At 35.5% G+C, this 23,403-nt stretch overlaps 1 protein-coding gene across 3 annotated transcripts in view; it reads left to right on the top strand.

Moving 5' to 3' along the window:
* LOC145668063 (piwi-like protein Siwi) overlaps positions 1-23,403 on the top strand; it is a 219,683-nt gene that overhangs the window by 33,687 nt on the left and 162,593 nt on the right. For all 3 annotated transcript variants that reach the window (XM_081735562.1, XM_081735563.1, XM_081735561.1), the window contains exons 3-4: positions 1,570-1,681; positions 20,225-20,350. In XM_081735562.1, coding sequence (XP_081591688.1) covers positions 1,570-1,681; positions 20,225-20,350 — 238 coding nt within the window. The remainder of the gene's footprint in view (positions 1-1,569; positions 1,682-20,224; positions 20,351-23,403) is intronic.

The raw sequence follows: 23,403 nt of genomic DNA, 5'->3' as shown, positions 1-23,403 counted from the left end.
TTCTAAATAGCTTTGGAACAATTTATATACAACTCCTCTTACACCAATATTGTTTAGTTTTTCGAGGAGTATTTGATGCGAAACAAGGTCGAATGCCTTAGTTAAGTCTAGAAAAATGCCAGTACACTTTTTCCTGTCGTCTAATGAATCCCGAATACAATTGAGATAATTAAATATTGCCGTCTCAGTTGACTTTTGGGTTGGAAACCGTTTTGAGCAGCTTTGATTATATATATATATATATATATATATATATATATATATATTGAAAACAGTTTGAGAAAATGTTACTCTTCATGTAGTAAAGTTTCTAAATTCCTGTACATATAAAGTGTAGAAACCAGGGTTGGCAAAAACCATGGTTTTTATTGAAAAAAAAAAAAGTTTTTTTTTGTTTAAATCAGTTTTTTTTTTTGTTTAAATAATTTACTCTATGTATTTATATTAGATATAAACAGAAATTAGCTTGTTTCGCCTTGGTCTTATTATGCAACAACAAGGTTATGCTGGAAGGGGTCACATAAGCTTAAAACGGAATCCAAACAATTTCTCTGCTTACATCCAAAAGAAATTGTCCATTTGGACACGAAACTGGGACTAATTGGTCACGAATGCTATTGCCGACTCACTCATGAAGGATTCCTGATAAAAATACGTTGTACTGATCTTTACATAGGCCTACTTGTTAATATAATTGTCAAGAGTCATTTCAGAAGGACAAAAAGATAAACAGTTATACAAGTAAAAATATTATGCAGAATTATATACAAATCGGGTAACTCCCGCCTTAGCCATTGGGAAAATCCTGCTATTACTTTAAATGTATTTGTATCTAAAATTTTAAGGTCAACGTATCATAATCACTACGCCAAAACTGAGGTATTAAATTACAAACTTGGTATGTAGATATCATTCAATAAAATAAAAACCAAGTCAAATCCAAGCTGATGTTAGAAGCTACGTAGGCAGTTGATAAATTTTGTCAATTTCTATCATTATATTTAAGCAACCTTGGCTTCTTTATAAAACAACAGGCATTCATTCAAGTAGAAATATATAAATTGGTTTCATTTCGTATGTTTAGGCTTAACATCCTTATGAAATACCAAGGTTATCACGGAGAAGACTTTTGCTTAGAGGGACACCTCGAATCGCTACTTGGTTTACACTTGAAAGATGAGTTGTGGTTCGACCGAGAATTGAACGCGGGACCCCTTGATTAAAAGTAGATAAACGTAATGCGGATGGTTTGATATGTGGAAACGTCACCATGAAGTTCACACGATTTTAAGCATTTTCCTTCTTCTTCTTCTTCTTCTTCTTCTTCTTCTTCTTATTATTATTATTATTATTATTATTATTATTATTATTATTATTATTATTATTATTATTATTATTATTATTATTATTATTATTATTATTATTATTGGTTTAAACCAGTTGGTTTTTTTTGAAAAAACCCAGCTGGTTTAAACCAGCCAACCCTGATAGAAACCCATTAAATAAATGTAAAAGGGATTTCATCAGCCTGTTTTTATTAACTACAATGAAAAATATATTTGATTTCAGTCTCAACCTCCTGTTAGTGGGAGATCTATCCATAATACTGGAGTTGTAGGAGATCAACAAGCTGTGGTGGGTAATGGACTTGCCGGAAGGATACAACGTATGCAGATTTCAGGTAAATTTAAAAAAAAAAGTATTATAAGTTTTATTTATTTATTGAACAAATTCTTAAATACAGCATAATATTGCCATTTTGCACAGGGAAATGATAACAAATAGGAGAAAAAAAAAAAACAAAGAATCGAAAGAAAGTATCAGTAACCATAACAATAGTAGTGTCAACAAAGAGTATAAAAGTAATATTATTTGGCGTTTTATTGTTCTATCAAACACCGAGTAGCTAAAAAAAAAAAAAAAAAAAAAAAAAAAAAAAAAAAAAAAAAAAAAAAGTCCATCTCAGTTGTTAGATAATTATAATAGTTCGGTAGTCTGTGAAAAGAGATCACTGTATAATTGCCAACGTAGGGCGTGCAAAATGGAATAGGTAGGTATTACGGATTTTGCGGGAAAGAACACGTAAGGATAGTTCTTAAAGTAGGGTTTCCGATCTTAAGTTTCCATTAACAATTTCATGAAGAAATTTCAGGTCAGAGTTATCTCTCGGTACTCCTGGGATCTGCATAATAAGATATCGCAAGAGTTCCTCCATAGGTAATATTTGAAGTGCGGGAACACGAAAGGTCCTTTAGCAATAAAAAAATTGAAAATAGAATCAAGTCTAGAGAAACGTGTAGGTGCAGCCATGGTCCATACGGGAGAGCAGTATTCGATCTTGGGTGCAATTCGTGTTTTATAGAATGATGCTAATGATGCCACAGTGCGTAGTTCAGTAAATCGGGAAAGGAGCTCCAATATATGCATTGATTTCTTAAGTATTGAGGAGGTGTGGTCAGAGAACGTGAGTTTCGAGTCAAAGATGACACCAAGACCGTTATGACTAACAAAATGTGTTATAGGGAAACTTAATATAATATTCGAAGAGAACAGGAGACTTTTTCAGAGTAATGGTAATACTGTCTGGCTATCAACCTTATGCTTATATATTAAAGAAAGCTGACGGAACAGTTCTCACTGATACAGATAGCATCTTAAATAGATGGAAAGATTTCTTTAACGATTTGCTTAACACGCAGCCAAAAACTAATATGCGTGGAGAAAGGGAGATAGATACACACCGCAGAACCATATATTCTAGAACCCAACCGAGTAAAAGTAGAAACCGCTATAAAGAAATTAAAGAAATACAAATCTCCGAGTGTAGACGAAATTCCGGCTGAGATAATTTTAGCTGGAGGCGAAAAATTGTAAAACAAGATATACATACTTATTCTCCTTATCTACAACAAGGAAGAATTGCCACAAGAGTGGAAAGAATCAATCATTGTTCCAATTCACAAGAAAGGCGACAAAATTGACTGTAATAATTATGGAGGAATTTCTCTTCTGTCAACATCCTATAAAATCCTTGGAAGAATTCTATTAGGAAGATTGACCCCATACGCAGATGACATTATTGGAGATTATCAGTGCGGATTTAGACGAAATCAATCAACCATCGACCAAATATTTACCATTCGCCAAATATTCGAAAAGAAGTGGGAATACAATACTCCGGGACATCAACTATTAATTGATTTTAGAAAGGCAAACGACTCGGTCAGGAGAGAAACATTATACAACGTTCTTACAGAATTTGGAATACCGAAAGAGCTAATTAGATTAATTAAGGTATGTTTAAACGAATCCCAAAGTAAAGTCCGGGTAGGAAATTTTTTGGCCACGAGCTTTCACGTCGAAAATGGCTTGAAACAAGGAGGTGCCTTGTCGCCATTATTATTCAACTTTGTTCTGGAATACGCTATAAGGAAAATTAAAGGTAACAACCAGGGCCTAGAGTTGAACGGTATTCACCAGGTTGACATATGCTGATGTAAATTCAATAGGGGATGATAGGAGAACAATAGAAAGAAATGCAGAGATCTTATTAAACGCTTGCAGGGACATGGGTTTAGAAGTAAATGTAGAGAAAACTCAATAACTGGAAGTGCGTCGCATCCATAATACGGCAAATTATGGATGCGTTAAAATATTAAATTATACTTTTGATAAAGTGGATACTTTCAAATATCTAGGATCAATAGTAACAGACGAAAACGATATTCACGAAGAAATTAAATGTCGTGGAAAATCGTGTTACTAATCAGTTCAAAAGCTCTTGTTGTCGCGAATTCTGTCGAGAAATTTGAAGCTTAAAATATATAAAACGATAATCGTGCCTGTTGTTCTGTATGATGCGAAACATGGTCGCTCACTCTGAGGGAAGAACATAGACTGAAAGTATTTGAGAACAAGATCCTGAGACGAATATTCGAAACCAAGGGGAACGGGAATGGGGAATGGCGGAAACTTCATAACGAGGAACTACATAATTTATACGGTTTACCCAACATTGTTAGAGTCGTCAAGTCTAGGAGACTTAGGCGGGCAGGTCATGTAGCTATAATGGAAGAAAGTAGAAATACTTTCAAAGTCTTGAGTGGGAGACCAATCGGAAAACGACCATTAGGAAAACCTAGGTGCAGATGGGAGGACAATATTAAGATGGATCTCGCAGAAATAGAAATACAAAGTAGAAACTAGATCCAGTTTGGTAAGAATAGAAGTCAGTGGAGAGCTTTTGTGAACGCGGCATTGAACCTCCCGGTTCCATAGGCCATAGAGAGAGTTAGAGTTAATGGTAATACTGTTAAGTTTCAAACACCTCATTTCATACCAACCTATAAGGTAATTTATGTCTTTCTAAAGGGTCATCGTGTCATGGAAAAACGATATTTCTGTTTCCGTACGATATTTCAAACTTCCGTACGATATTTCGAATCCTAGTAAAAGATCACTAGGATTCGCTGATAAGTGAGTAGAGGTCCAGGATAAATAGCAGGGGCCCAAATACACTCTCCTGAATCATACATGAGAGGGAGAAATGTTCAATGTTCTTGCTCTTGCTACTGACGCAAGGATCTTGTTCGATCCCAGATTATGGAAAGAAAAATTAGTTGAAAATTTTAATTTAATTTCCACGGCTATGCCGTTTAGACTAATAGAGACGTACGATTTACAAAAGTTAAGTATGAAACAATCGTTGGAGGAAGCAGAACCTCGAGAAAACACATAATGCTTCATTATGGCTCTTTGTGAACTCCGTCCATTATTCTGATAATTATGCTCCATAATTCAAAATTTTATTTCTATTGGTATTTAGTTTGCCGTAAAAATGAATCACTTACTACATATAAAATGACAAAGCAAAGCAACTTTTATCCTGTACTTCAGAACAATTCCGTAAAAGCAATTTGAAAATGAATGTTTTGTAATGAAAACTTCAAGGATTGTGAGAATTTTGTCGAAGACGTTTCACAGCAGTGTAAGGTCCAAGAAGTCATATCTAATTACTTTATAAAAATATCTCCTATCAGTTGATAGAAGACATTAACACGTTGGCTGCCGGACCTGAATCACCCAAGTTTATGTAAGTCTTGTGTAATTTGATACACATGTCAAGAAAGTTACTGTTTGGTGAATTCAGGAATTAATATCAATCTAATGAAGATCAGGCTTGAATTTTGGTTATTCATTGAAGAAACTCATTATAACACAATGACAGAGTAAAAAATAAAGCTTCTTTCAAGGGGTTAATTTTGTGTTGTAGCCTTTAGTCTTTCTTATTATACTTTAGGCCTCTCTGAATAATAATTAACACGTTAACTGTGTTAAGATATATTACAAAACTTAACTACCGGTGACTGACTACAAGCTGATTACACACACAGACTACTCTACATCTTATGACAGGCAATGTTGTCAGCCCTACCGTTACAACTTCCTCTTTTGAAACAAACAAAAAATCATTCAACCAAACTGGTTTTCTTGTTAATCTTTTAGATCTACGAACTCCTGTGTCAGTTTCATTTACATTATCTTGCATTGTTACTGTGTCACTACCTGGAACATTATTACCTGTGATCCTTCTATCAGACACTACTTCGCTGTTAACATTACTTCGTGAATCATCATGTGTAACATTTTCTGTTTACAATTATCATCCTGTACCATTATAAATTCAGGTTCATTGTATGATTTTCTTAGATGAATTCTGTTTCTTCTGAGAACTCTGTTATTAATATCTTTAACAACGAAAGATCTGGTATTTGCATGTACGCTTACGATTTGACCTGGAGTCCAAGTTTGACCTGTTTGTATCAGACAGTTTTCCCCAGGCTTTAATTCTACCAATTGTTTTGATTGTCTATCATAATACCTTTTGTCTTTGTTTTGTTTTTCTCCTAGAATGTACCTACATTCTCTTGTACTTTCGGTTTTAATACCACCTTGTGTATAGGCAACTTTGTTTTAAGTGTGCGGCTCAGAATTTGGGCCGGTGAAAGCTCACTGCCTAATATAGGAGAATTCCTATACTCAAGTAAAGCTAAATAATATTATTTTCCTTCATCGTTACACTTTTTAAGAATTCTTTTTGCTATGCCTACCGAATTTTCCGCAAGACCATTTGATTTCGGATATCTAGGACTACTGTTAACAATCTGAAAACCCCTCTCTTTAGCAAATTGTTTACATTCTCTTGACCCAAAAGGAACATTATCATACACAATAATAGCTGGAATTCCATGCGTCGTAAAAATTGTTTTGAGTTTTTCTATCACTTCACCTGAGGATTTTGAATTTAACGGTGACAATTCCAACCATTTACAATAGTAATCCATTAACACAAGAAATGATTTACTACCATATTCTAAAATATCTAGACATATCTTCTCAAAAGGTAAACTCGGAATTTCATGCGATTTCAGTGGTTCTTTACAATTTGATACTCTGTATTTTTCATAAATTCGGCATTTCAGAACCATGGTTTCAATATCAGTTGATAATCCAGGCCAATATACCACTTGCCTGGCTGTAGGTTTTGTCTTTTGTACACCAAAATGTCTCTGATGTAACTGATTAAGAATATCTTTTTCTCAACGTTGTAGAAACAATCATCTTTTGATTTAAAAAGGCAATACCATCCTCTACTACAATCTCATGCCGTAATTTGTGGTAAAACCTGACTGACTCATCGAGCTGTTTTGTATCTTCAGGCCAACCTTCATAATACAGTTTCATAATTTTACACAAAACAGGGTCCTTTTTTGTTTCTTCAATTATCAGTTTTTTTCTTTGACTCAGTAGCTTGTACATTAGCAGCTAAACTGTGTATTACCTCTGTAATAAAATTATCTGACTCACCCGTTTCATGCAAAAAAAAAACACGAGACAACAAATCAGCAATGTACATTAGTTTACCCGGTACATATTTCAATGAAATATCATACCTTAACAATCTAAGACACATTCTTTGTAACCTACTTGATAGTATATCTGATACATTTTTCTTTACAATAGCGTGCACTATACTCAACAATTCTTTTTCAGTTTGAGCATATGATTTCTCTACTTGAGTAAGGCTACGTGAACTAAACGCTACCGAGTGGCCATCTTGCATTAGGCAACAGCCTAGCCCTTGACTTGATGAATCACATTGTATTACTATTTCTTTCTTTGGGCCAAAGGTACGCAAAACCGGAGCAGTTGATACAATCATTTTAATTCATTAAATACTTTGGTGTGAGCTCTGATAGTTGAATATTGAGGAATAAACCTACTTAAATACGTAATCATGCCTAACACCCTTTGCATCTCTTTCTTATTGGATGGAATACTCAACTCTGTGATAGCTTTAACGAAATCGTTGTTAGGTTTCATACCTTGCTTATTAAAAATATACCCTAAGTATGTCACAAGTTTTTTAGGATTAAATTTGACATTAAGCTGCCTAGCTCTATCTAGTACTTGCTCCATTATTTTATCATATTCCTCCTCTGAGTTTGCTGCAATTAACAAATCATCAGAATATATGGCAACACCTGGAATGTCACCAAAATAATTCATATTGAGCTTCTGAAATATTTCCGGGCCAACTGATAAACCAAATGGTAATCTTAAAAATCTCCAGCATCCAAAAGGAGTACTGAACGTACATAATTTGCTTGAGCTCTCAGCTAATTTTGCATGCTAGAACCCATCTTTCCAATCCAGAACACTAAATACATTTTTATTACTTAACCTTGCACTAACTTCCTCTTCTGTTGGAAGCAAAGAATAATTTCTTTTCAACGCTTTATTTAGGTGTTTCGGATCTAAGCAGTCTTAGTGAGCCATCTTGTTTCTCTACAATGACGAAATTACTAATCCAGCCAATAGGGTTTTCCTCTTTACAAATCATTTTTTCTTTTTCCAACTTATTTAACGCATCTTTTAATTTTGGCTGGATTGTCAACGGTATCCTTCTGGGAGGTCTAGTTATAGGTTGTACCTTTTCGTCAACCGTAATATGCAATTTACCAGAATATTTACCTTGAAATACATCATTGTTGTGCCTTAATAATTCATCTTTGTTTACATTTACGGGGTTTATTGACACACGTTCTATTAACTCTAATTTCACACAACCATCCAGACCTAATAACTGTTTGCATGCGTTATTGTTATCTTTATTTAAAAGAAAATCTATGTTCGCTTGTATATTTTTGTGAGTACAACAGAGATTTACAATACCCAGCGGTTTTATTTTTGTACCACCATAAACTTCCAACATCACATTTGTAGGCCTATATTGTGCTTTTGAGTCAATTTGCTTGGAAACCTGTAACGGAAGAATATTAGCTTCCGCTCCCGTATCAAGCTTGAGCTTAACGTTTTGATCTTGAATTTTTACTATTTCAGTCCATTCACGCACTTCTCCCACTTGTGTAACTGAACAAACCTGGGCAGACGATATCACTAACAAATCAGTCTTCATCTTCCGACTGAATTTGGTTATGTTGCACTCGCTTGATCTTAATTTTGCACCCCACTGCAAAATGGTTATAGGCCTTGCACTTCCTACACTGCTTACCAAACGCCGGACAACTTGCTTTACTGTGCGACGTGTTACACTTTTTACATAAATATACTAACTGTGAAGTACTATCACTTCTACGTGCCTTATTTTTATTTTTCTGTTCCCACCTGCATTTGTTTACTTGTACTTGGTCGTAATTGTTACGTTGTTCATCAGTCAAATTGAAAGTATTAAAAAGTTCAACTGCTTCCTCACCTATTACATTGAGTAATATAGCAACCTTTACGTTATCCGACTTAGCACTATGTCCTGCAACCTTCATGTATATAGTGAAACTTTGCTTAAAACGTCTCCACGAAGCTTGGATATTTCCCTCCAATTTTAATTCTTCTGGTATGCGTGCAGATTCCATTTTCGCAGTGTTTTGAAAACCACTTACTCGCCACAGAACAGCTATATTATTAATAGGAACTTAACGTCCACCTGAATACTGGCGTATTTTCACGACTGCGCCATGTGTCGTAGCCTTTAGTCTTTCTTATTATACTTTAGGCCTCTCTGAATAGTAATTAACACGTTAACTGTGTTAAGATATATTTATTACAAAGCTTAACTACCAGTGACTGACTATAAGCTAATTACACACACAGACTACTCTACATCTTATGACAGGCAATGTTGCCAGCGCTACCGTTACAAATTTCTCCCTCTACATATCAGAATTGAATATTGAAATGATTATGACCCAATATTGAAATTATGGATATATAGAGTTTGAGATCACTTATTTATAAATTATGTATTACAATCAATGCGTCGATACCTACCGAATCGATGTACATTTCTTCTGGCAACAGATACGCATTTTAATAATAAGGTACCTCTTCATATTGAGCTAGAAGATAAGCAAACAAGCAATAGTACTTTGTATGAGTTTAATGCATATTGACCTTGTATAAAATAGTAAGTAGCTTGTTATAAAGCAAACACTCAACTTACACTAAATAGCTTCTCCATACTCATTGACTGTCTAAGATTCTATGAGCAGAATAATTACTACACGTCGAGTAGCTGCCGTTTGATAAAAGGTATCTGTAAAGAAAAGTATAAGATATTAATAAAAAATTAATATATTATCGGCTATAAGTAAAACGTGAATAGTAAACGAACACGAGGATTAAGGTAATTAGTCAATAGGAACTTATATATATATAAAAAAGATTAACCATAGAAAGACCATGCTCGCATCTGCAATATGAATTACTTAAAAAAAAACTGCAGTATATTGCAGTTGAAAAATAGCGAAGACGAACCTTTCATCAAAAGAAACAATAAAAAAGCAAGAGAATTCTGAATACATATTAATCCGTATGAACTACATAAAAAAAACTCTCCACTGACTTCTATCCTTAGCCAAATGGATCCAGTTCCTACTTTCTATTCCTATTTCTGCGAGATCCATCTTAATATTGTCCTCCCATGTGCGCCTAGGTCTTCCTAATGATCGTTTTCCGGTTGATCTTCCAGTTAAGGTTTTGAAAGTCATACTTTCTTCCATCCTGGCGACATGATCTGCCCACCTGAGCCTCCTAGACTTAATGACCCTAACGATGTTAGGTAAGCCGTATAAATTATGTAGTTCCACCATTCCCGTTCCTCTTGGGTCTGAATATTCGTCTCAGGATCTTGTTCTCAGATACTTTGTCTGTTTTTCCCTCAGAGTAAGCGACCGTGTTTCGAAACCATACAGAACAAGAGGTATGATTCTCGTTTTATACATTTTAAGCTTCAAATTCCTCGACAGAATTCGCGACAAGAGATTTTGAACTGAATAACACGAATTCTCTGCCTTTAGTCGACTTAATTTCTTCGTGAATATTATTTTCATCTGTTATATTGATCCTAGATATTTGAAAGTATCCACTTTATCAAAAGTATAATTTAATATTTTAACGCATCCACAATTTGCCGTATTATGGATGCGACGCAATTCCAGTTATTAAGTTTTCTCTACATTTACTTCTAAACCCATGTCCCTGCAAGCGTTTAATAAGATCTCTGCATTTCTTTCTATTGTTCTCCTATCATCCCCTATTGAATTTACATCAGCATATGTCATAACCTGGTGAATACCGTTCAACTCTAGGCCCTGGTTGTTACCTTTAATTTTCCTTATAGCGTATTCCAGAACAAAGTTGAATAATAATGGCGACAACGCATCTTCTTGTTTCAGGTCATTTTCCACGTGAAAGATCGTGGATAAAAATTTTCCTACCTGGACTTTACTTTGGGATTCATTCAAACATATCTTAATTAATCTAATTAGCTTTCTCGGTATTCTGAGTTCTGTAAGAACGTTGTATAATGTTTCTCTCCTGACCGAGTCGTTTGCCTTTCTAAAATCAATTAATAGTTGATGTACCGGGTATTGTATTCCCATTTCTTTTCGAATATTTGTCGAATGGTAAATATTTGGTCGATAGTTGATCGATTTCATCTAAATCTGCACTGATAATCTCCAATAATTTCATCTGCGTATGGGGTCAATCTTCCTAGTAGAATTCTTCCAAGGATTTTATAGGATGTTGACAGAAGAGAAATTCCTCCATAATTATTACAGTCAATTTTGTCGCCTTTCTTGTGAATTGGAACAATGATTGATTCTTTCCACTCTTGTAGCAATTCTTCCTTGTTCCAGATAATTAGAATAAGTATGTATATCTTGTTTTACAATTTTTCGCCTCCAGCTAAAATTATCTCAGCCGGAATATCGTCTACACTCGGAGATTTGTATTTCTTTAATTTCTTTATAGCGGTTTCTACTTCTATTTGGTTGGGTTCTAGAATATACGGTTCTGCGGTGTGTATCTCCTTTTCTCCACGCACATCAATTTTTGGCTGCATGTTCAACAAATCGTCAAAGAAATCTTTCAATCTATTTAAGATGCTATCTGTATCAGTGAGAACTGTTCCGTCAGCTTTCTTTAATATATAAGCACGAGGTTGATAGCCTTTCTTAAATTCGTTGATCCCCTTATGTCTTGAATGTTTCTATATTTACTATTATCTTCAAGTTCCTTAATTTAAGCTTTCAAAAATCGCTTTTTTTTTTCGAAAAGTTTTGGAAGTTTTCCGCCTGATGTCTACGAAATTTTGTATAGGTACTTCATTCAGATTTTGTAGCCATCGTAATTTTGCCTGTTTTCTCTTCTCTGCTAGTTCAGTGCATTCCTGGTCGAACCATGGTTTGTTCCTATATATTTTCGCGTGTCCCAATTTTCCTTTGACTGAAATTTTAGTGCTGTCTCTAATTTCAATCCAAGTATCCTCAACACTAGTACACTCCGAATCTTTTAAAGCCGAGAATCTATTCGAAAGTTCAATCTGGGTATTCCTCTCTTACCTGGCTCTCATCTAATTTTTTAAAATTAAATCTCTCCGTTTTCGGACATTGAATATTTCCTTTATTCAACGATAATCTCTCTTATTATCGCTGCTATCAGGTAGTGGTCAGTGTCACAATCAGCCCCTCTAAACGACCGGACATCAATTATGCTAGAATACCTTCTTCTATCTACTAAAACATGATCAATTTAATTATGTGATTTTCAATCTGGTGAGGTCCAAGTGTATTTATGAACGTCGCGATGTGGGAATTTTGTACTCTTCACGATTTGGTTTTTGGATGTTGCAAAGTTCACGAGTCTGACACTGTCATTACTTTCCTTATGCGGACTTTTGTTCCCTGTAATCGGTTTGAAAATGTCCTCTCGTTCTACCTTCGCATTGAAATCCCCAAATTGAATTTTCATATGATATCGCGGGAGTTGGCCAAATATCTGTTCCACTTCTTCGTAAAAACTGTCTTTTATATCGTCATCCTTATCTTCTGTTTGGGCATGTACATTTAAAACAATAATATCACTCTTAAGGGTAATAAAAGAAAGTCTGTCAGTAATAAACTCAACCCGCTTAATTGCTGGTAATATTCGTTTGTGAACGAAAACCCCTGTTCCTAATTGGTGATTTTTGTTTCCTTTCCCGTAAAAGAACGTAAAATTTCCGGAATTCACAGATCCATATTGTATTTCTTTAACTCACTCGTTACGGATTTTAACGCGCCTGCCCTATAAAGACTTGTAATATTCCATGTTCAAAATCTTATGTCCATTTTCTTTTGCTGACGTCGTGCCAAGTTATCAGTCCTTGTCCGAGGCTTTTGTGAATGTTTCTGAACAAGGGCTTAAAAAAAAAAAAAAAAAAAAAAAAATATTATTACAGGATGAGGTTGTTAGCCTTACCCAAACCCCCAAGCTGGAGGACCACTCTTTGTTGTCTGTCCACGACTGCTTATTCAGTATATTCGCAGCTGACCTCTATATCTAGAGGCCTTCTTTTCGATCCGATATATATAGAGGATATTTTACAAACTAACTTACTTTGTTTGGGAAAACATCTCTATGTACACATATCCTATATACATGTACACCTATGCTTATTGTGTAGTTCACGATTTTTCGCATTTATTATATTTTTCCTTTCGCCCTTGACTAAAATTGAATGATTAATAAGTGGAAATTATAGAAAGCAATCCTTGTACGAAAATGTTCCCAAAAATTATTTTTAAAAAATTATAAAATTATAAGCAAAAAGCAAAATTAAGCTCGACTGAATCTATTCTGCCAGTCTTGCTTTTGACTGATTTTTTTAGTATTTGAGGGTGTTAGTCTCGGCGTTAGTTCAGAGACACCAATACAGGCGAACGATATAGCCACTGGACTAAACGTTTCGAAGAACAAAGTTCGCGTCAGAACATTTGGGCAATATATGCTAAGGACAAATTCTAATTGTGTCGCTAGTGCCGATAGGCTCAATAATATGAATATTTTTGAATTGTATTAGTATTAATTTAAATATGCTAAAATAGAAAGTACAAGTTAATTATATTTTCATGCCTTGAGAGATAAATTTATACCGTCACGTTATATTGTGTATTATATGATTTTGGAAGAATTCATAAAGCTTGTATTTTTATATTTAATTTTACATCACTTGAAAATAACTACACAATTTATTAAACACTTTAAATTATAAATTTGATTTATATATATATATATATATATATATATATATATATATATATATATATATATATATATATATAATATACACTTCAATTTATAATTTAGGTGTAAGGAATATGCGAGTTTTACAATATTAATTAACTGTAGCCCATTAGAAGTGTTACATTACCATTTTTTTTACTTGACTTTTTGAATAAATCTTTCCATCTATCCATAATCTTGTGTCATTAGTGTCCATGACAATGCTCTTGAGTGGAATATAGTACAGTGAAACCTGTCTATGTTGGCCCTCATCGGTTCCATCGAAAAGTGGCCAACTTAGACAGGTGGTCAACTTACAGAAAACAAGTATGATTAGTGTATTTTAAGAATAGGATTTCTAGTATTACTTGATTATAAAATTTTAATAAGCAGTGGCACGACAGCTACTTATAAATAATGCATATAGTGTAATCATAAAAATATACAGTACTAAAAAATATTAATGTTTAATATACATGGATACCTTTCTCTTCCTGAAAACTAGTCTGGTACATTGGATTATTCGGATTGAAAACACAATAACACAAACAACCATGAAATAGAAGCGTATGTACGCAGTTTATTGAAATTGATATTATAGCACACTGAGTTATTCAGATTGAAAACAAGAAAAGCTAAGTTATAAATTGAGAAGTTCATATGCAATTTATATGACTTCTTTTCAGTTGTTACTGAATGGTGGTTCATTCTAGACGTATTTCTTTTATTCTTTTTAGCAGATATGCATATTCTAATATTGTAGTTAACTACCTCTTGTTAATGAGCTAGAAGTGTTTCCCTCGGAGCAAAAGATGTTTTGAGAAAATCTTGAGGGAATTCATATTTCAAAAACTCCGCTATCTTTTGACAAGCCGACAGGTGCCAATATTTGACAATTGAGATGGTTAGTTTTAACCTTGAAAATTTTCCGGAATTACTAAAGCTCCCCACTGATGAAAAGAGCTGATATAGCTAATGGTTTTACCAAAACAGACAGGGTAAACAAATACGTACAACCATTTCCTAAATTCCTGTACGTGCTTTTTCTTATTCACACCTTCCTTCACCACCCCTTTATCAGGGTAGTCTTCTGGCCATTGACCTCGAAGAGCAAATCGCGGGAATCTTTGCTTCTTTTCTCCAGTCACAAATACAGAACATCTGCCTCTCATATGGGAATTCGAAAGAGTTAAGAAAAATAACAAAACGTTATTTTGCGTGGCCAAGATATGCAGGTAAATTTATCATTATCATCATAGGATAAACATTGCTTCAGTGTGGCCAACTTCCAAGATAGACAGACAGATGGCCAACTTATAGAGTAGTAAGTAACGAATGTCTTATGGGAAAATGCAGGTTCAAGACGAACTAGGCCAAGATAAGCAGGTGGTCAAGTTGACAGGTTTCACTAATTATTTTCAAATATGACATAGTTCGTTATTAGGACGAGGTAATATAGTTAGACTAGGAGCTAAACGCTGGGTTTGTGAAGTTATGGACATTTGCTTAAAATTCTTTAAGAGCACCTAACTGTGAGTGAGATATCCATGTACAATGGTGTTATATTTAAATAGGATAGGATGATATTAAACTCTCCCATTATTCTGACACAAACCACTTCCTGTCTGTGTGGCCCCGCGTAGCGTAGTCACTAACGCTCCCGCCTTCGATGCGAGCGGCCTCGGGTTCGATTCCCGGTGGGACCACTCGGTGGAAAAAGTGTAAAACGCTTTTTCAGGACAGCCACCCTGAATGAGGTTTTCCTGGGTTTTCCTCATTCACACCAGGCAAATACCGGGGTGGTACCTAACTTATAGGTCCCAGGTTGCTTTCTTCCTTCCCCCATCCTTTCTTCCTTCCCTTTCTCCGGATTGTGTGCTCGCCGACGGACGTCACACAGTGGGGCCAAGGCGGACAAAATGGAATGTCATGAAAGTGACAATTTGGGCGATAATCTATACGTTTTCTATAGTAAATGAAGCGAGGAATCCGATTGTGATAATGATTTTGCAATTAGCATTCTTTTGCAATTAGTAAATTGTATTTAAAACTCAACAATGTTGAAGTTGCTGAGTTTACGTAGGTTTATTGAGAGGTAAAATACAGTTTTGCTTTATGGGGGAAAAAATAGCTGCCCTAACGTGACTGATGTGAATGCAGGCAAGCATGCGACAAACAATTGGTTCGCCAAAAAAAAGTTACATAGAAGGGGTAATTTGAGCAAAATAATGAATTTTTCAAGGAATTGCACACATGTCTAGGCTTATAAAAAAAGCTCCGCTGAACTCCGCTCTAATTAAAACGTTTTCATGAAACTACTGTAGTAAACTACTTTCTCTGTAAATTGCATCACAATATGCCGCAAAATGTAGCCATAGCACCGTTGTAAGCTGGCTGACTGCTTTGAGAAAACCCAGTTCCCGCGGAGCAACATAGTAGGAGGTATAAATAGGGCCGTGTGCAGCGAGTACTATAAAGTCAATTGGCTATCATGGAGTTTCTATTCAGTAGTTACAGTAGTTGTTTCAGTGAGAGTGTGTGCTCTTTTCGTATAATGGAAGAAGCAGTAAAATATGCCGAACTTTGTAAAGTGCTACTTACAGGTGGATCAGTGGAGTGTTTTATTCGCGAAAGATATCAGCACATGCATGAAGATAAACTTTCTCGAATTTGTAATGAAATAAAGAAAAGATTTTTGACGCATTATGTACAAAAACTAAAAATAGTTAATCATAGTAAAACATATTTTCGCAAGAAGTATCGCGAGTGGATGAATGGTGAATTTGTGATTAGTTTCCCCATTGATGATGCTCATTCGCCGAAGTCTTCCAATCCTGTTGGAAGGCCTAAAAAGTGTTTTGAAGATTGTTGTGAGAGAAGTAAAAGACGTAAAGTTCACGATCTAAGAGCATCACATTCCCAAAGCGTAATAGATGCTGCTGCTTCGTCGTATTCAGGAAACACATCGGAAAGTTTCAGTGCTGATTTTGCATTATCAATCTTTACACAGGCTAAGCTTTCCAAATATCAATACGAGGTAATCAGAGCTGCCACAAAAGAAAAAGGGTTCAATATTTTCCCCAGCTATAAAAAAAATCCAGCGCGCAAAGAATGATGTCACCCTAATGATATCAAAATTACCGAGACCTCCGCAGAAGTCCCGCTCCAAAGTTTACTTAATCATACAGCCGAAAGGATCCTAAAAACAATAAATGAGAAGGAATTAGAAAAGTTGAACTGCCAGGCACTGACAATGCATACAAAATGGGGCTTTGATGGCTCGTCTGGCCAGAACGAGTTCTCTCAACGGTTTGCAAGTGAAAGTGACGCGAGATCAGATGCTAATTTATTTATGACTTCTATTGTGCCTTTACAAATAACCCTACCTGGGAATGAAGATAAATCAATTTGGGATAATCCTCGACCTTCCTCGACGCGACACTGTCGATCACTCAGGTATTAATTCATAAAAGAGACACCTGAAATAATAAAAAATGAGAAATTGAGGGTTGAAAGGGAAATCAAGAACTTGCAAGAAACACGATTGAACCTAGGGCTCAACTGTATCACTGTAAAACATGTTTTACATTTGACAATGTTGGACGGAAAAGTTGCTCAACATATTAGTGAGACATCTGCAGCAAGTAACTGCTTCATTTGTGGGGCTCGCCCATCGGAGATGAACGATTTATCGAAACTTGAACTGAAGCAATCTAATGAAAAAGTACTGCAGCTTGGGATTTCACCTCTTCATGCTCGAATCAAGTTCATGAAATATGTACTACATCTAAGCTACAATCAACAATTCAAGTCGTGGAGGACTACGAAAGATACTCTCCCAATCAAAGAAGCTGCAAAGAGACGCATCCAACAACGATTTATGAATGAGCTCGGGATTAAAGTTGATGTCGTAAAACAGGGTTATGGTTCGACAAATACCGGAAATACCTCCAGGATATTCTTCCGACATTTTTCTCTAACAGCAGAGATTACACACATAGACGAAAACTTGATTTGCCGGCTTGGTATAATACTGGAGGTAATTAACAGCAACTCTGCAATTGATTCAGATACATTTAGATTGTACACAGCAGAAACGGCTAAATTAGCTATACAGTTATACCCGTGGTACTATATGCCTTCTACAGTGCACAAAGTATTGATACATGGGGCCGAAATAATACAAGCTGCAGCTCTGCCTATCGGGTTACTTTCAGAGGAAGCGCAAGAAACTCTTCATAAAGATTATAAGGATTACAGGCTTCACCATACAAGAAAATGTTCCCGTACAGCCACCAATAAAGATGCGTTCCATAAAATCCTCGAGTCGTCAGACCCATACATAACTTTTCTGAGGCCCGAACTAAAGAAGAAACATCTTCCTCTAAGTACTGAAGCTACAGGATTATTGATTTAGATTTTCTTTGAAAAACACTTGTCTTTTCAGTTCCTCCTGTAAATTATTTCTAAAGTGTGTTATACATATAAGAATAATATATAGATTTTTACACCGTTGTTAATAGAATGAACAGCCTTTTCCCGACATGGATAAAGCAAGTTGTTTTTTCACTTTTAAAATATACAAAAATCGTTTTTGAAGACTGCAATTTAAGTTTTGTAATTTTCAAGTCATGGACTTATGAAAACACTCATATAAATATACCGTTTCTTTGTATTATAATTAAGATATAAAATAACACAATATTGTGTTTAGCACACTTTTTTGTATATGTTATTTCTCTATGATTTACTTATTCTACAATATTTTGCAGAGTGACTTCCTCAAATTGTACTTATATATATATATATATATATATATATATATATATATATATATATATATATATATATATAGATAGATAGATAGATAGATAGATAGATATTTCTGACTAGCATCATCCATTGTATGCATCAGAAGTTCACACAGCTCAATTTCATGTTCTGCTTGAGAAGATACCTCGCGACATCTTGAGTGCAGTCAGTCGTAACGTTCCGGAAATTGTTTCATTTGATACACCACCACAACATACAAGGGAGCACACCATCGTCTATTTCTTCTACCAACATTACACTATTATCGAGAATTTTGTCCGCAAAACGGGTGTTCGGCCCTACTGTGCGTCATCCCTCAAAACGTGAAGCCTAGAAATCTAACTCCTAATCCTGTCTATTATTCGATCCATCACTGAATTTTTGTCCTCTAAATTATTGAATTCAAATTTGTAGTTTGCTTCCTACGGTTATAACCTAAAGGAGACAGTTAATAATGTCTATGAAATAATGGATGGAATGGGAATGTGGGAGGAAACGGGAGATAGATGCTCAGTTACGAGTAAGACATAGATTGTCGGTGTACCAAGTCCCAAGTGGATTTTCACGGTGGATCGTTACTAGGATCACTCGTATGTCCAAAGGTTTGTACAAGTTTGAAACTAGTTCGATCCATTCCGTACTGGCTTGCTTAGTAACTCGGGCGTAAAGAAGTCCTTACTTTATTAGTTCCTTTATGAGAGTTGTACGCCTATCATTACAAGGAGATAGGTTTAGATTTTGAAATGCTAACTAAATCACTACTTTTAGAAAAAATATATATATAAGACAGATATATCCATGATAAGGGACTGATAGTTTCAAAATAATTGAAACCCCTTTGTATATTTGCAGATTATAATCTTTGAAGAGTATGTCGTTATTAGGAAATAATATCTGTCCCATAGGATACTATCATCTTAGTGGCAGTAGTTCAGCCTTTGAAAATATTAATGGAACTAACGGAATACCATGAAATTTCTGCCCGTACCAACACAAAACTGCCATGTTTAAGAACAGGTAGTAGCCAGAGCGGAACATACGCCTGTTTGGGTGTTCGCCACAAATAAATCTTGCTTGTTATTGGGAACAAGTAGAAAAATGATTAATCCGACCATATTATTTGCTTGTAACCATCGGTAGTTCATGTTTTATGTTCTTAGCAAAATGTTTCGTAACGCTGATATGTTGACAGAGTGATGAAACTTTCAAAATTGCAACCCAGCTGAATGTTTTGATTATGCATCTCTCGTCTGACTATGAACATAGAAATAGCTCGTTCTAAATGCTGATTAAATTCTGCAATCAGTTTTGCTACATTATTTCTACTTTTTTTTTTTTTTTTTTTTTTTTCGATGAAAATCCTTTCAATCTTTGACATCTCTCTTACCTACATTGTTCCTCTTTCCTGATGTCTTGTTACAAGTTTTGCATGTCATCATCACATTGGATAATGTTGGCCTTAATATACCTAACACCTGGTCTTGGATCATTTGCTTCAACTAACCGTGAACCCACAATTTGCCCTCCTTTAAAATCAGAAAAGTCTCCTCCATCTTACACAATCTCAGATATTCTCACTATTACCCAATACAAGATAGTCGCAGTGCACGAATACCCAATGTTACTAAGTCAATAAGATTATGTATCATGAATGTTCTTTTCGTTAAATGATTACTTAAAAAAAAAAAAAAAAAATAGACTAGACTAAATGGTACTTGGTTCACAGCACATTACTGATTTGTGTTGCAAATAGTAATATTTTTATTATTTATTTATTTATTTTTAGAAAGGCCACCGCCTGGACCTGGAGGAGATGTTTCTGGTAGTCGTGGAGCCATTCGTGGTCGAAAGCAGTTACCAGAACGAATGGAAATTTTAAGAACAAGACCTGACAGAATACATTCCAAAAAAGGTACTTTTAAAAACGAAATTATTTACTTTGAAAAAAGTCCAAATATATTCTGATATATTTTTATGATCGCTGTTTAGCATGAATTTATCTTCAGAGCTCATGCCATATAGTCAACAGGAAAAAAAAAGTAAGAAAAAGGAAGTATGGTCTATCGCATAATTTACACTCTTGTAATTAATAATGATCTATAAGAAAAGGTGTTACAGCTGTAAGCTGAGAACGCCTTTTGAAGTGTACTGTTTTGCATGTTGTTAAATAAAAGGTATTTATGAAATAAATACATTTACATTGTGAAATTCACCCTTCTGAAATGCCATTATGAGTATTCAGGATGTCTACTGATACTGGAAATACTTGAATTATACTGGAATTTAATTTTGATACTGGAAATATACTAGAATTTTGGTCCACATACTGGAAAAATCATAAAACTGGTAATTTGTCAACAATATTTTTTTGTACTTGTTTTATTAGTCTTAGGAACAATTTTGTATCAATTGAGGTTGTAATTTTTTACAAAGAAAGAATTGTATACATTTTGTAATTAGACATTTAAAGCAATGGGTGGAGTGGAGGGCTGTGAGGGGGTTTGGGAGGCCCTTTAAAAATGTTAAAAAATCATTGTGTTTAAAAAAAAATCAAGGCTAAATAAATTTACTAAATATAAAATATTCTTTTAATGGTGAAATAATTACAAACCTGAAGTCATCAAGAGTGATTATTTCTAAACAACTTTAAAAAAATCATTATATTAGGTACTGGAATTTTGCTGATAGTTATACTGAATATACTGGAAACATACTGGAATTTTGAAAATGAAACTCAGTAGACACCCTGGTATTCGGGGATCGTTTGTCTTATGTAAAAATTAGTGTCAACTTCAACTGCAATAATACATAATCAAGAATTTTTAGTAATAACAGGACTTTTTTCTAATTCTAGGTAAGAACTAAGAACGTTTATAGTTCTTATTTGAAATTAGAACAAAGTGAAATAGTGTTTCTGTAGTAATTTCTTTACCTTGCGTTTAAAGGTATTACTAGTGATCAGAAAAATGGAAACATCTGAACAAAATTGCAACTTACCAGATTAATATAGTGTCGGCCCATCTTTCGCCTTCATAACAGCCTTGATGCGACGTGGATGGAGGCATAGAGGTCGTGAATGGTAGCAAGTGGAATTTTACACCATTCCTCGTGCAGGGTATCGGCCAGTTCTGTGAGAGAGGATGGAGATGGAAATCGTCGCCGGAGTCGTGTTTCCAAGACGGACCACAGATGTTCAATTATGTTGAGATCTGGGGATTGGGCGGGCCAGGGGAGGTGTTGAACTTCATCCCGATATTCCTCAAACCCGCTGCAACAACGCCAGCTGTGTGAATGGGTGCATTATCATCGTGGAAGATGGCGTCATTGTCCGGGAACAACATACGGACCATAGGATGCAAGTGGTCTCCTAAAATTGCGACATAATCGTTGGCAGTGATTCGTCCGCTAAGTGTGACCACAGGACCCAATGAAAACCATGATATGGCGGCCCACAGCATCACCGAGCCGCCGCCATGTTTCACAGTTGGGCGGAGATACTGCAGATCATAAGCTTCTCTGGGCGTTCTCCACACACAAACACGGCCCGTGGTTGGGAATAGGCTGAAGGATGACTCATCCGACCATATCACACGTTTCCAGTCCTCAACGGTCCAAGTTGCATGGTCGGCACCATTTGCGGCGTGCGAAAGCGTTATGGTCCCTGATGAGCGGTTTGGCCCGTGCAACAAGACCCCGTAAGTTCATGTCATGTAATTCGCGGCGGACTGTGATTGTCGAAACAGGGTGGGGGAGGTGCTGATTGAGTTCCTCCGTCACTTGCTCCGCAGTGGCACGACGGTTCTGCGTGACAATGCGCTTTAATACCCGGCTTGACCTGTCACTCATGATTTTCTTCCGCCCACTGTTCCGCTTCCCCGGTGTGGTTTTCCCGTGTGTTGTGTAGGCCGTTATCACTTTCGACACTGTCCCACGCGACACACCTAACACAGTAGCCACTGCCGTCACACTCACTCCACATAACCGCGCACCAACAATTTGCCCTTTTTGAAAATCTGAGAGGTCTCCCATTTTACACTACCTCCGTCTGCTGAAGCCACTGAACACTGCTGTTCCACTGCGCCTAACGTAGTATGGAGACCGACCTAACACACCACCACCAGCGGTCCAGCGCTGCGGGCGCCACGACACCACTGCCAACCCATACATCTGACGTGTTGCCAACTACAGGTGTTTCCATTTTTCTGATCACCATATATATATATATATATATAATACAATACAATACAATACAGTTTCAGTCCCTCGAGTCGAGTGTGATCTATAATTTGATTTTCTTAACTGAAATGGAAGTACGAGTAAATATACTTCCCCTCCTGTTCTCCTGTTGTATAAGTGAAAATCAGAATTGTTTCAAAAATATTGTTTTAATGCAAATATGAAACTGCTCTGAAATGTTATACGAAGGAAAGGGATGACATGTTGATGCTTTGAAACAAATGTAAATATGCGTGTACTCTTCTTGTTGATTCAAATTTGAAAAACTGAATAATAATAATAATAATAATAATAATAATAATAATAGGGAAAAATAAGGAGGAAAATAAGTTAATCAAAGGCTGTCCTAATTAATGCTTGTTGGTTCGATAGCTTTACCATAAGAGAAGTGGTAAATGTAAAACGTGATCTACATGTTTCCCAACAGTCTCATTGTATTTTAAGTATTGTTTGAATTCTCTTAAGAAAATATGAGGATTCATTGCAGCCGTTTCAGTGGTTATAATCTTCAGGAGATTTAGTAGACTTGCAACCACACTTTGTATTATTAACTCTCCTGGGTGCGTCTTCCGAATTTGATGGTCATTTCTCTTGCGTCAACCGTTTCATCTACAAAGAAGAATGATTTAAACTTTATCATGTACAGGTCACATGGAATAAATAAATAAAAATACATTCAGACTTTATAAACATCCTCTGTCACCAAAAAGTGTAAAATTCAGGCCCCTC

Source organism: Thermobia domestica, chromosome 13 (genome assembly GCF_964235325.1).
Source record: "Thermobia domestica chromosome 13, izTheDome1.hap1.1, whole genome shotgun sequence".
NCBI classification, from domain to species: Eukaryota; Metazoa; Arthropoda; class Insecta; order Zygentoma; family Lepismatidae; genus Thermobia; species Thermobia domestica.
Note: the sequence above shows the minus strand (reverse complement) of the source record. Positions and strands in the feature narration are given on the sequence as shown.